The sequence below is a fragment of the Rousettus aegyptiacus genome, unplaced genomic scaffold (assembly GCF_014176215.1).
Source record: "Rousettus aegyptiacus isolate mRouAeg1 unplaced genomic scaffold, mRouAeg1.p scaffold_m13_p_2, whole genome shotgun sequence".
NCBI classification, from domain to species: domain Eukaryota; kingdom Metazoa; phylum Chordata; class Mammalia; order Chiroptera; family Pteropodidae; genus Rousettus; species Rousettus aegyptiacus.
The window spans coordinates 160,040,430-160,055,588 of NW_023416295.1; the positions used below are offsets into that span (position 1 = coordinate 160,040,430).

At 39.7% G+C, this 15,159-nt stretch overlaps 1 protein-coding gene and 1 pseudogene across 2 annotated transcripts in view; both read left to right on the forward strand.

Annotated features, from left to right (window-relative positions):
• The window catches only part of APAF1 (apoptotic peptidase activating factor 1), a 63,078-nt gene extending 48,481 nt beyond the window's left edge, over window positions 1–14,597 (forward strand). For both annotated transcript variants that reach the window (XM_016158232.2, XM_016158233.2), the window contains exons 23-27: window positions 4,076–4,195; window positions 4,496–4,621; window positions 6,268–6,393; window positions 9,114–9,260; window positions 13,470–14,597. In XM_016158232.2, the coding sequence (XP_016013718.2) occupies window positions 4,076–4,195; window positions 4,496–4,621; window positions 6,268–6,393; window positions 9,114–9,260; window positions 13,470–13,616 (666 nt within the window). In that variant the 3' untranslated portion in view covers window positions 13,617–14,597. The remainder of the gene's footprint in view (window positions 1–4,075; window positions 4,196–4,495; window positions 4,622–6,267; window positions 6,394–9,113; window positions 9,261–13,469) is intronic.
• On the forward strand, window positions 7,798–7,920 carry LOC118614256 (annotated as a pseudogene).
• Window positions 14,598–15,159: the final 562 nt, after the last annotated feature.

Here is a 15,159-nt window from a genome sequence, read left to right on the forward strand (position 1 = left end):
GTATTTCTAGCTTCACATCTCTACGGCTCTTCCTTCTGTTGTTTCCTTGAAGCGTTAGGAATAGGGCCTTGTTTTTTTGAAGATCTCTTCGCTTTGTCCCCTTCCCTCTATTTATTTAGATTGTCTCTTTCCTTTGCTGCCATCACTCTCATTCTAACTCAATTTGGATTCTGTTCCCGGCATTTCCGCCTCATTGTAGGGATTGTCCTGGTTAATTCTGAGAGTTCACAGGGCCCAGACTGCACTAGCCCTTCCAGACCGTACCACGGTCACCTGGCACTCAGTTTCCGCTTTTCTCTTGGTCCACAGCACTTTCCAGTGAACATCACTTGGCTCTTTTGGGATTCTTCTCCTTTTAGGTTTGTCAGGCTCTGGATGCTTCCCTCTGCTTCTTCCCATACAGTCACTATTATCATGTAAGCTTGCAGCTCTCAGTGTGCTCTCATTCGCGTCTTGGGGTTTGTGGGGATACTACATCACGTAACATGGTCTTGTCAGTGTTGTCTGTGCATGTTTAGTTTTGCTATTTTAGTTGCTTTGTCTGCTTTTAATAGAGGCGTAGGGAGATTAAAATAAAACTCTGCCTGTCCTGCTGCCATCTTCCCAGAATGCCTCATACTTCTGTTGAGCCCCACCCTTATTCCCACGTCTGGATGTACTCAGTGACCTAAGCTTCTGAGCATTTCGGGAGTTGTGTAATGTCAATTTTGTGGCTTTTGTTATTCTCTAAAGCTTTTCGGATTCTGTTCTCTCAGTTCTTCTGTCAGTTATCTTCTGTTTTCCAGCCTCCATCATTTTGTTATCTTCTTTATCATTCTCTTGACCTTGCCATTTTAGTACAGTTTTAGAAGTTAAGGAGATTAAGCCCTATGTTCAGTGGAAGCTGCTGTATATTCTTTTACGTAATGTGTATATATGTGTCTTATGGTGGCAATATTAAAAAATGATAAGAATAATTTACACTATTAAAAGCTATTTTGGATTTTTTTTTTTTATTTATGTTATGTCTTTGTGAGTCCTGTGTGATTAGAATGAAACTTGGCTTCAGTACAGAAATTTATTTAATATAGTCACCCATGATACCGGTGTATTAGCCATGAAACTCAGTGTAATATTCATCTTTCTTCCTTTCTAGGTGGCTTTGAATTGAGTAAAACTAAACTACATCTGGTGAAATTCTGCTGAGACATTGTATACTGTATAGCCTTTCTGTCAAAAGCTAAATTCATAGCTTTTATGATTTGCTTGAAGATCAGATATTTTCAGCCAGAGGGAGAAATAATTTCTAGGAATATTTTTAGAATCAGAGTTTGATTATTTTCAGAAATTTGAGTTGTGTTTCATCTTCTTTTTCTGCTCTACTCAGAATAATTTTTACATTTAAAACATTTTAATGAATATATAATATGTTTATATAACAAAACTCTTGGTGTAGGTATTTCTAAGAATTGACTGGTTGGATCTTTGTTTTCATTTTTTGGTGTTTTAGTATGAGTCATTGAGAGTTTGTTTTCCCCCCAACCTTTACTGAAGTATAATTGACAAAATTGTATATGTTTAAGGCATACAACATGATGATTTGATCTGTGTACATGTTGTGAAATAATTATCACAATCAAGTTAATTAACAAATCTGTATACACCTCACATAATTACCATTTTGGAGGCTTATTTTAATCACCTTTGTATCCTCAGTGCCGTAATATATAGTAGGAGTTCAGGAAGTCTTTGTTGCCCTGAACTAAAGTTACTGCCAACATTTGAAGAATCAATTTGCCTGCTTATAGCACCTAGAATTGTGAAAATTGATGTCTCTCCCTTGGTAGCTTTTTTTGATCCTTTACTTTGAAGTAAATAAAGCCTAAGTAATAGCCATGTTCACCTGAGCCAGTGTATGAGAATATGTGATTCTTGGAGCTATAAGAAGATTCTTTAGCATTTTTTTTTTAATTTAAATTTTATTATTTATATAGCTGAAAAAAATTCTACAGTGTACATGCATTGCAAAAATATTGCTAATGGTTTCATACATTTGATTGATGCTGGTGGAAGTTTAGCTATTACATAAGGTGGTTCATTAGCACAGTATGTTTGAGTCTAACAAAAAAAGTACTCCTGTCATCATGGCCTCGTAGAAAGCTGCTGCAGCAAAATCTGCTGAGAGTGTCTTCATCTCCCCTCAGTGATTGTCAGACTCTGACTTCTCGATATGGGGGCAGCAGAAGGAACCTAAGTCGGGAAGGAACATTGAATGAGACACAGCTGCGAATGGCAGTGCCAGTCAGCCAGGCAGGGCTGTTCATTTGTTCCAGCAAAGCCCAGGAAGGAGGAGGCGGGAGCCAGGAAGTTCCTAGTGGGAATGGTCTAGGGTATTTTACGTTTAGCTGCACAGGTGCCTTTCCTTTCTAATAGGATTTGGGGAGCCAGAGAGCCTCTGTTTCTTCCACCTCCCGCAACACAGCACACTGGGTTCTCGAGATACTGTGATTCCAAATTTATTCTCACTGCCAGCTCTCCTTTCTCTCACAGCAGATCCCCTGTCCTGCTTCTGTGGGTGAGCGTCTGAGACAGAGAGAGGATGGAGAGGATGAGAGCCAGGGCTCGGTGGGGAGGGTGGCTGCTGAATGTGGGGCATAAAGGCCTAAAAAAAGGGGATAGCGAGATGGCGTTTCTTTTCCAGTTCTGACGGGAAAAGCCTTAAAGACGTTTCTGCTGTTTAACATTCACCAGTCAGAAACCAGACCCAGGATATTGCTAATGTGATACCTGTGGTGGTGGCTGGTTTTCCTTAATCTTTTTCTATTTGATATTAAAAAATAGAAGAAAGTTCTGTTGGAGCCTGCCTGACTGTCCACAGCCCTGAAGTCTAGCTTCGTCGGGACCTTTGAGCTGTTTTGTCAGGAATGTCTCCCCAACCCTTTTCTCTCTGCTGTTCTTCTGCATATCCTGTGCTCCAGCCAGATTTTGCGCTATGAGCAAGTCCCTGTAATTTTTCCACATTTTTCTGTCTTACTCAAGCATTCATTTCCCTGTGTTTGAAATGACCTCCTCAGTTTAGGAATCAGACTTCGAACCCATTTCCCAAGCCACTTTGAATGCACTACATCAAGTCTTCTCTGAAGAACTGCCTTTTTGAGTTCCGCAGAACTTTTACCTCTATCATTAAAGCTTCTACGACTGAGATTTTTTTGTTTTTTGATTTGTTTGGTAGTCTCGTTTTCTTTGCTAGACTCTTAGGTTTTTTATGCTAGATCCTTGTTTCATATTTGCTTCACATATAGGTGCTAAGTAAACATTTGTTAACTTCGAGTCAAGAATTAATGAGGCTCTAAATATAGCTGCTTTGATTTAATAATTAAAAGTTGTTCTGTACATCGGCATAACACAGAAATAAATTTTTTTTTTGTCATTCACCTGTGTGTCTCACATATGCTCGGATGGCTTATTTTGTGCCAGATACTCATTTCAATTTCTTCTTTTCTCCTTGTGCCTCAGGAGTTATTCCTGGAGCTCCATGTGAAAAATAATGTACTATATCACTTCTTTTGTCATTTTGGGTGTTGCATTAGGGGACAGCTAAGATCTCGGGGGCTTGGAAATTCCATGATCTGGTTCGTAGCTGCTCTGTCACTTGACCTTCCCCAGAAGTAGCGCCAGTATGATTCAGTAGCTTTAGAGGAGCTAAATCTGTAGACTCGCCTAGCTTGTGAGGTTTAGAAATCTGTGAATATGTAATTGGGATAATTTTCTCTGGAAAATTTAATCAGATGGTGAGCTCACTAGCATATTGTGCCTTTTCTCTATCTTCTGGTATAATTAACTGCTCTCTAAGCAACTGAAGAAAACAAATTTTATTTAGGAGGAAAAGTATTTTATTTTGCCCCTCGCCAAGTTAGTTAACCCCTGGTTTTCTCTTCTCTGTCTGTAAAATGGGGACACCATATTCTTTCTTGGTACTCTTCATTTTACTAAAATGCCATGCAGGATACAAGACTGTAGACAAGGGAGCACATCCTGCCCCACCTCTCTAATTATGAGAAGATTGTTATAACAGACTTACTTCTTTGATATTCAGGTATGGAATTGGCAATCAGAGGAATATGTCTCTCTGCAAGCCCATCAGGAAACAGTGAAAGACTTTAGGCTCTTGCCAAACTCAAGACTGCTTTCTTGGTCATTCGATGGAACAGTGAAGGTAATTTGAAGCACAGATTTCTTTATAAAAAAGTATTCTAGCATTACAGTGATTATATTGGAATAACCAAAAGCAGATGGATGATAAATAACTACTTAAACGTTTAAATTTATATTTTCTCATGCTTGTTTTAAGTCTGTTGCAGTCACCCACATCTGCTTTGTGTTTATGAGCATTTGCACCTAAGGGCACTGAAAGGGGTCAGAACAACAATGTGCTAAAGCTCGTTTCCCAGATCCGTTATCTTGCTGATTATGCTCAGTAATGCATATGTCGACTTCTGAGTTTTTTTCTTTGCAGGTATGGAACATTACTACTGGAAGGATGGAAAAAGACTTTGTCTGTCACCAGGATACAGTACTTTCTTGTGATGTTTCTCCTGATGCTACCAAGTTTTCATCTACCTCTGCTGACAAGACTGCAAAGGTAAGTCAGTCAGTTGAAATGTGCGTGCATAAAACTTTAGTGCTGGTTATGTGTTATGAGCCCAGCTAATGTACAAAATGGAATAATAAGTTTCTGTCTACATGTCTTCTTATATTTTGTGAGTTTTTGGAGGATGCCCATTGGCATTTAGTTGGTGTTAAGCAGATTAAATGAATGACATTGAGGACTTTTGATTTTTGTTGTACCGATTGCTTTTTGTCTGTTACTAATCAAATGCAATCTCTACTGCATAGTTTAGGCAATAAAAAGCGTTGAAAGGGGTTTACATTTAATTGTACACACACAGGAAGTTTTCCTATGATTGATGTAAGTTGATGCTTCTGAAAATCACATTCTGGTGAAGTGATGCTGCCTGGTTGCGGACATCGAATACCCCTATACCCTTCTCCATCTTTGTTAAGGGCATCATTATCAGCCCATCTTTCCAAACTGTAACCCTTGGAGTTGCCTGGGACTCTCTCCCGTCTGTTGTTGTGCTGTGTTGATTACTTCTCAGCATCTCTTGGATCCTTCTTCTCCTCTTTGCCCCCACCCTTAAGGCCAAATTCTCTTCCTCCGTTGGTGCGCCTGCCTCTGGTCCATGCCTCCTCCAGTGTCTCCTCCCTACTGCTGTCTGAGTCCCCCGCTGAAACACCTCTGTGAACTGATGGTTTATAAGCCAAATTCCCTAGCCCAGCACAGCCTGCTTCTGCTACCTTGTTCCCTCTGTGCCAGGCTGCTTCTGCTTCCATCTTTTTGTGCATGCTGTTAACTTCGGCTTGACACAACCTTCTATTCTTTTTTTTTTTTTTTTACCTTGAAACATTATGACTCATTTTTCCAGATTTAGATTTGATGTCAGCTCTTTAGTGAACCCTTTCCTGTCCCTCAGGCAGGATTAGCGGCTTCATCTTCTGTGTTTCCATTATGTGTTACTCATCTTTATTAGAACATTAACCTCACACAACTGTTCACTTACCCACTCATAAGCTGGCATTCTGGATTAAATTATAAACTTTCCAAGGACAGGGACTGTATCCATTTCATCTCCGTACCACCAGTTCTTAGCTCACAGTGCTTGAAACATGGTAGTTTTCAGTATGTGGTGATGCTGATGACAGAACCATGGGGGAAGAATATTAGAAGGAAAAGAACTGCATTTGACTTCCCAGATCATAAAACGGTATAGTGACTAATCTTTAAAGAACACTCGGCAGATGTTAGGCCCTGCGCTAGGAATTTTACTCTGTTATCTTATTTAAGCTTCACACCACGAGTACTCTTTTACAGGTGGAGAAACTGGAGCTACAGCAGCTTATTTGGGTTGTCCTAGGCCACAAGGCACTAGTGAATAGTGGAGCTTCACACCACAGACTGTTCTGAACTGATTTACTGTTCTTCCTTCTAAATCAAAAGTTCAGGACTTTGGTCCTTGAGCTGGTGTTAACTTGGGTAATTAAAGGGAACCTCAAAAATGATCAGGGCTTCAGGTTGGAACTTGGGCCTCTCCCAGAAGTTTATGAACTGTTAAACATTGGAACTTCCACATGATCGAATTTATAGCTAACTAGCCCGAGATGCGGGGTTTGCAGATGCTTATTTCGAATATATTTGCTGTTCCTAAACAATTCCTAATTGCCTTCCAGATTTGGAGCTTTGAACTCCTTTCCCCTCTTCATGAATTGAAAGGCCACAAAGGCTGCGTGCGCTGCTCTGTCTTCTCCATGGACAGCACCCTGTTGGCGACTGGAGACGACAATGGAGAAATCAGGGTAGGGCGTGGCTGGCATGAAAGCGCTGCTCTTCCCGCAGCTTGGGCAAGCCCTCCGCACCACAGTGGGGACTTTTGTTAAGGTGACAAGGAAACACAGGCCCTGGGGTCCTTGTTGGATGAGATGTTCTTTGCTTTGTTTCTCGTGCACGTGTTCACAGCTGCGCTCCACTGCAGAGAAGAATTCATTTTAGAGTTCGAGCGAAGAATTTCCTGTGTATGGGAGGGAGCAGATGCCCTAGTTATTTGCAGTTGGTTCTCTGCTGTGAGCTTGAGAATGTGTTATCTTAATTCTTGGACCCGAACCAAAGGTTGGTTTTATTGGCAGGTTTGAGGAAAATAATTTCGTAAATCATTATCTAGATTATAAATGAATTGCATGTTCTGCTCTTTTCAGTACTGAAAGAAAAGATCTCTTTAGCACTATACTTATTAGATAGTCGCAATTTACCGTGTGGCCTGGTGCAGTCCTCATGGGCTGGCTGCCTCTGGTTGTGTGAGAAGGATTGGACAGTTGATGGGAGAAGTTTGGGCACTGGGAATGGCTACCAGGGTCTCCAGTATATTTGAAGAGTCTTGTTCTTTTTCTTTTTCACAAAGAAGAATTTAAAATTCAAGGACTAGGTATATAATACAGAAAAATGAGCGAGTATACAGTTTGCAGGAATAGAGATGTCACCAGATAGACTTTCCAGGAAGATGAGATTCTCCTGCGTGAGGACCAAGTAACCAACCTTCTCTGTGCCATTCCCACACCAGCCGCGCGTTCCCGTACCGGCCGCGCGTTCTCGTACCGGCCGCGCGTTCCCGTACCAGCCGTGCGTTCCCGTACCGGCCCCGTGTTGCCCTACCAGCCGTGTGTTCCCATAGCGGCCCCGCGTTCCCATACCGGCCGCGCGTTCCCACACAAGCCACGTGTTCCCATACCAGCGACGTCCGCAGAAGTAGCAGAGTTGCTTTGGGAACATTCATTTTGCTCAAAGTTCTCATCTTGGCTGCAAGGGCCCCTTTACTGGTTATCAGGCAGTGTTTCATTTTTCAGAAACCCTTGAAGGGAAAAATTGCCACTCTTTAAATGAGTGTTATTTAAAATTTTTTTCACCTTTTGGCCTGCAGTAAGACACTCCCCCACCCATCCCCTTCTCTCTCTCAGTCAGGAAAGTACAGTATATTAGAATTCAGTTAGGTGAAAACATCATCATCATATTCTGCTCTAACTTCTTAAATAATTAGAAAACATTTCTTTAACAGATATTTACTGAATGCCTACCATGTGCAATGTACTGATTCTCTTTCAATTATTGCAAATTATTGATGACACAGTTTATGACTGTGTTTATGTAAGGCACCCGTGTAAAGCAACAGAAAGATTAAGAAAAAACTTGTTTTAAATTAGATCGCTATGGTCTACAGCCATGCCACCCTGAACAGGCCCGATCTCCTGTGACCTCGGAAGCTAAGCAGGGTTGGGTCCGGTTAGCGCTTGGATGGGAGGGAGACCACCTAGGAAGACCAGGTGCTGTAGGCATTAAAAAAGAAAAAAAATAGATTGTTATAAATGTGAATGAAAAGGGGTTCCTCCAGAAAATAACCTCAGAGTGATCCGATCATAAATTCCTAACTTGGCAGCTCATAGTGGGTATTTACGCCCCAGGCATAAGGTTTACCTTTGCCCTAAGCAAGCTCTGTCCATTGTTCCTGTGTCTAGGGTTATCACACCTTTGAAATGGCTCTTTTCAGAAGCCACCCTCAAGAGAGCGCATGCTCTTGTTACCTATCCTGTAATCCAGCCCCTGTCCTGCTTTCTCCCACCTTCATGTAATCTTTCTTAGTTCCTTCCTTTAAAAAAGAATAAATAAAAATTAAAATTTTTCTGCAACGCATTAATTTATTTTTGTTTTTCTACCTGATTATTAAAAATGAAGGGAAGCTGTCAATTTTTATATATGTATCTTATACCTGGCTGTCTTACTGAGTTCTTTCCAATGAGTTTTTCCATTTTATTCTCTTGGATTTTCTTGGGCTATATTTACAAATGATGATTTAGATATTTTTATGCCTCCATTTCTTTTTTTTATTTTGGCATGCATTTCTTTGAAAAATTAGAGTACTGCTGATATATTAAGTGTCAGTGGAAATATTAGCACCTGTAAGTATTTGGGTTTATAAGAGTCTAGTGAAATAAAATAATCTTAGAGAGTATGTGTTTGCGTGTGTGTGTGCGTGTGCGTGTGTGTATGTGTGTGTGTGTGTGTGTGTGTGTGTGTGTATTTAGAATCTTATTGGGACTTACTGTTTAAAATATATGTACTTTATATGTTTGAATGATTCTTAGTGGTAGATCTTAGACTAGAATTCTTTGGGGATTTTTAGGGGTAGTTTATTTGTTAGGCCTTTTTTGTTTATTCCTTGCTTTTCCACATCATTCTCTTTTTATTAAACAAAAAGAATCACTGTATTCTAATCAATTACTCTAAGTCCTTTTTTGTTTCGGGGGGTATAGTTAATGAGAAATATACTAAGTAATGCATTGGTAGTATAATAAGTGTTTTTTAAAAATTCGAACAGAAGAGAATGAAATCTAAACAATCCCTAAGGTATCACTGAACTATAATTGCATTTTTAAGAAAGATTTCCCAATATGTTTCAGATGAGATCTGAATAGAATATGTAAAGCTTCTGTGTCACTCTGTTAAAGAATCGTGTATTGTGTTTGTATAGATATGGAATGCTTCAAACGGTGAGCTGCTTCATTTGTGTGCTCCGATTTCGGTAGAAGAAGGAGCTGCTACCCATGGAGGCTGGGTGACTGATCTTTGCTTTTCTCCAGATAGCAAAATGCTTGTCTCTGCTGGAGGCTATCTTAAGGTAAGAGTTTCTCGAAGACGGACGGAAAAGAACAGCCTACATCTTCCTTTGCAAGCTGTTTTCCCTTCCTGTTTCTCAGGGGTCCTCGTACAGCGCAGCAGAGTAGAAGGGCAATTGCTGTTAATCCCCATTTTGCCGCAATGAGGCTGAGATCTGCAAGGCTACTTTTCTGCGGTCTCTTGGGAGTTTTGGGGGCTGCTGTGTTAGGGACGTTCTCGGTCCAGAGCTTTCGTACTGCCCTGTACAAAGTCGTAGCTGATCAGAATGACTAGAAAGTGGGGTGTTTAACTTGGTTTTCTTTTCTATCTCATGAATTGTTAACTATTTTGGTTGAAAGACTTTAAAAAAAGATTTATGAAAATTTCTTATTTAAGTATTAGTAGTAGTAGTGGTAGCGGTAATAGTGATGATAATAATAGCAGCAGCATATTGATTTTTAGTTTACAAAATGCTTTACATACATGAATTCATTTACTAGATTTGTGAGGCTGAATTTTATTTCCTTGGTTTATAGATGGTTCATGGAGGGTCCTGACTTCCCTGGTTAGTACAGTAGCTTACACGAACTCATTAGGAGTGAATACTGAGGCCAGGGCTTGAGCGTGTGGTGCCTTGGGGTCATTTTTTGGTGCTTGCTTCTGTTTACCCATCCAATAGGAATTTGTTAAGTGCCCAGTGTGCACTAAGACAGTATGAGGCATAATGTTTAAGATTTGGTTCTTGCCTTCAGGTGGTTTACAATCTCTGGGGGAAGCAGACAGTAAACAAAGTGTCCTAAGTGTAAGAGGGCTTGGAGACATGTTTGCATGAGAGCAGTGGGGGCACAAGGAGAAGAGCAAACAGTTCTACCTTTGGCAGTTAGCAGAGGCTTTCTGTGGAGGGAGATGCTTGAGGTGAGGCTTTTGAATAGTGGTTTACTTATTAAAGGGGTTGTGGATGATACTGACCGCTTAAAGTAGATCCTTAATAAATTAAATTTTATGATGCTGTTATTTCTTAATGAAAACATTCAGGTGTAAGAGATGATTCTGATTGTCTAATACAGTATAGATGTTCAAAAATATTCGAATGAAAAGTTTTTGGTTAAATGGGACCCATATAATTGCAATTTTACCCAACCTCAAACTCTGGCTTATAAAAAAGAAAAATTAGAGGGCAGTTTTTAGGTCTACGAGAGGATGTATGTTATGATCCCATTACAAGTTTGCGTTAAAATAAAGTGCTGTTTACAAATGTCGCATTAATCTGTACCTTTTTGGACACACCTTCATTTAGTCATTAGGGAATTGCGAGACTTCTCACCGTTTGTTCTCCTTCAGTGTAGGGATAAACTCAGTCTGCTCTGAGGATGATACTTGGAGGAGCGGCGTTGCTGTTTTTGTGTTGGAAGCTGAGAATCTCGATCTGTATTAACTGGGAAAAACTTAGCTGCTCAGCTTTGACACTGAGCTTCTAGAGATCACATCATCTGATGTTCTGGGCCCCATCGAAGGCTGTTCCATAATCATGGGTCTGGCTTATAACATGTAGTAGAGATCAATGACCAGACTTCCAGCGTTCTGGGAGAACCTTGAAATAGAGCAGCGGAATAGATATCTGTGCAATAGAGTTTACGTCTTAAGGGTGAAATAATCTAGAGCTTATATATTAAGTTTGTATACTTAAGCGACAGTCAGGCTTCTTTTCCCTCTGCGTTGGTGGCTGGCATGGTTAAACTGATTATAATATAGCCCAGCCTGCATCTATCCACCATGTTAATGACACTGTCCAATGTACAGAGCATATTCAAAGTAAAAAGGAGTAGCTGCTGTAGTCTCCCAGAAAATAGGCCTTTTGAGTCTGTTAACTTTAGAATCCAAGTTGTATAAATTGTCAGTCAGATAAAGTAGGTATCCAATAGCTAAAAAGCTCTTAACTTTCAAAATTAGTTTTATTCGTAAGTTAAAAAATAATATAATTTAGCTGTTTACCTGTGTTATGATGCAGAGTATATGCTGTTAGAATGACGAGAAATCCACATTAATTCATACTCATGAGGAGGGAGGTGGATTTGAAATATGGAATGCATGGTGATAAATGCAGGTTTGCCATGACTTAGAGGCAGCAGAGTGTAATGATCAGGAGGGCGAGTCTTAGGGCAGAATGCTTGAGTTCAAGGGCTGACAGTGCTGCTCATTGGCTTTGTTAAGTTACTAACCTTATGAATTGCAAGATTATTTAACTTCTCTGTGCCTTGATTTTCTCATCTGTAAAACGGGCACATATTTTGTGCCTCATAGGGTTGGAAGGGTGAAAGGAATGAATACACGTAAAGCATTTGTCCATAGGGGCACATAGTGTACGCTGAGTGTAAATGTTAGCTGCTATATTTTAAAAATCCATTTTATTTCTTAAGCAGTTTTAGGTTCACAGCAAAATTGAGCAGAAAGTACAGAGTTCATATACACCCCCACATGTACACGGCCTCCCCACCATCAGCATCCCTTGCCAGAGTGGTACATTTGTTATACTTGATGAAGGTTCATTGACACATCATCATCACCCAAGGTCTATCGTTTGCATCAGAGTTCACCGTTCGCGTTGTTCATTCTATGAATTTTGACAAATGTATAATGACACATGTCCACCATTGTAGTATCATACAGAACTATTTCACTTCCTTAAAAAGCCCCTATCTTAGCTATCACTTAGTATTATTGTTTTTTAGTCCACATTCAAATTAGTGGCTGGTGTAGTATTTCCAAGTAGAGCGGTCTGTTTTAACAGAGGAAAAAGAGCGGGAGCATTAGATTAGGGAGCCAGAAACTGCTCTATCCTTGCCACCTGTTAGCAGTGTCACCTTGGGTCACAGGGCCTTTCATCTATCGAACCCTGGTTTCCTTATTTGTAAGATGAGGCAGTCGGACCAGTTGCTCTCTTAAGGGCCTTACTACTTCTGTGATTTGTCCTGAAAAATGAGTTTTCTCTCAAGTAGGTGGAACATGTCCTCTGTGTTCTTGATGACATCGCTGTTTTACAAGGCAAAGGTGCCAGTTCTGGAAGATTTTGAGTTCGTACGTGTCACTTCAGTGAGGTTTACTAAGTCCACGGGGTGTACTTTCACCAGTTATTATTACTGATAGTGAACACGAATAATTATCGCAATCATACGTGCAAGGCAGAATGCTAGGCACTTCGCAGGTGCAAAAGTGAGTGACACCGTTATCTTGTTATTTTACATATTTTATGGATTTTACCGTTATTACGTTCATAAAACACAGAATCTTGATGTACCTGAACCGTTTGAGAAGGTGTTCATTTATATTCTCTTTTGGCCTCATTTTAGCTGTAAGATATATAGGTAGCTTTAGGATCTCCATTTGGCAAATGAATGAAATATTGTTATAATTTCATTGATTGGGAGGAGAAAAGAAGAACTTAGAGCACCTGCTACATTCGTTCAATATTTAGCAGATAAATATTTAGGGTATTTTAAAAAGAAACTTGGTCATGGCGCTTGAATCACTCCTGCTCAATGGGGAAGATCCAGTAGCAAGGGCATTCTATCCTTTAACCCAGGGCTCTCCAAACCCCGGGTTATGGACCAGTACTGGCCCCTGGTCTGTTAGGAACCAGGCCGCACAGCAGGAGTGAGTGGCAGTCGAGCAAGTGAAGCTTAATTTGTATTTTCAGCCACTTCCCAGGGCCAGCATCACTGCCTCAGCTCCACCTCAGATCATCAGGCATTAGATTCTCATAGGAGCACTGGTCCCTGGTGCCGAAAAGGTTGGGGACCATTGCTGTAGCCTATATTATGAATAGTCTTGGTGTTTGCCACAGTACCAGTTTGCGTCTACGAAAGGGGATTTTTAGAGAAGGAAGGGCATTCTTCTGTCCATTCCACTGAGAAAGGCATGCAGACAGGGCAGTTCAGTCCAGCCTTGGCCATGATGGATGTCATGTAGCCTTGTGGCTGCAGCTCTCAGTAGGCTGCACTTTTCTGCAGCACTCCTTAAGTGAAGTTAGGTCAGGGGTAACTGAGAGGTAGTCACCAGGGTTAATCAGGAAAGGCCGACGAGGTTGTTAATACTATATTCAGCATTAAACCTTAGACTTCTTTCCTGCTGTTTGGAAGTAAAGAGGAGATAGGATGACGGATCTAGCTGACACTACAGGTTGTCACACAGTGTAATGATCAATCTAATAAGAATTTTATTTTTCTCTGAACAGTGGTGGAATGTTGACACTGGAGAATGCTTACAGACCTTCTACACTAATGGAACCAATCTTAAGAAAATACACGTGTCCCCTGACTTCAAAACTTATGTGACTGTCGATAATCTTGGTATTTTATATATTTTACGGATTTTAGAGTAAAATAGTTAAGCATTAATGTAAGTCAAACTCTTTTTAATTTTGAATTGGAAAAAAAATGTAATGAGCCCTGTACTTCATCTTTTTATAAAGCTGTGAATTGTTTTGCAGTATTGCATTCTTTACAGAAGTGTTTGTGGTTGGATGAATAATACTAATGTAGCTTTTTCTCAAATGAATACACCTTTAATCTTGTTTTTCATAATCATCGTAGTTATTGTTAACAGTTTGTAGTTAAGATGCAAATGAAAATGTAAATACATACCTTGTTATACTGTTGGTAAAATTCTCTCTTGATACATTCAAATTGGTTGACATGATTAATGAGAATAGTTCAAAGGAAACATGTATTTAGTGCTATCATTATGTGGGCCGTGCCTTCAGAGTAACAATGTGGCCTGCTGTCTGAGCCACGCTTATCCCAAGAGGGTATAATTCTCCCAGGTACAATCGTGGAGCTCGTTTGCACCTTTAGATTCACTTTTAAAGTATTGTGTCCATGTGCACATTTTGCATCATTTTCTTTAATTTACTAGGTAGGTCAGTCTTGATTTTCCAAAGTCCTTACTGTGAAGCAAAAATTACATGTGTTAGAGTAGATTTTCTTGGCCTACCTTTTCCTCAGTAGCCGATGGCAGCCCTGTGCTGTAACTGGCCCCTCATTGTCAGTCTCTTATTGGGCATATCCTGCTGTCTGGTTTTTTACAGACCAGACGTTTTACTTGACTGAACTTGACCTTTCTTAATCTTCGCTTTTTTCTTTTCTTTTCTTTTTTTTTTTTTAAAGCAATTGCATCATAGTTAGATGTTAGTAAATCGAATTAATTGAGGAGGAGCCACTTTTAATAATAAGTTTTAACAATAGAATTTTTCTAAGAAATATAAAGTAATAATAAAATCAGTTCCTTCTAATTCCATTTGCTTTTAGATGAATCGCATTGTCAGTGCTGTTCTCCTAGTGAATTTCAAGAGAATTCTCTGTGGTTTTTTCCACAGCGTCAGAAGTCATCATGACTCTGGAAGATGTCGCCTTTAACCCTCCAACCAATCTGTCTCTCCCTTCCCTTTATCTTTCTCCCTCCCTTTTTCCCTTCCTCCCTCCAAGGTCAGTCTGAAAAGATAACTTTTGACAGGAAAAAGCATATCAATATCAATAACTAGCTTTTTTGACCTTCTGAATAGGAACCTTAATTGCAGCTTAAATCTAAACATTTTTCCTGAAATGTTGAGGGAAATGGTGATAAATTAATAACAGATGTGGGTCTCATATAAAAAAATAACCAACATTCAAAAATTTTTGTTACTGTAATAGGGAGGGACTAAATCAAAATGCTTTGTATTTCTAGATGAGCATTTTTTAAGCATTTTCTCCTGCCTTTTTTTTTTGTACCGGAAATTACAATTTGTATAGATTTTTTTTACATTGTATGTGTTTTGTATGTTTTGAAAACTGTTACTTTTGTATTTATAAAATAGTTTAAATGGGTTTTTTGCCTCAGTTTTTCTTTTAATACATGAATTAAAAATTTTATAAAATAAAATTTTA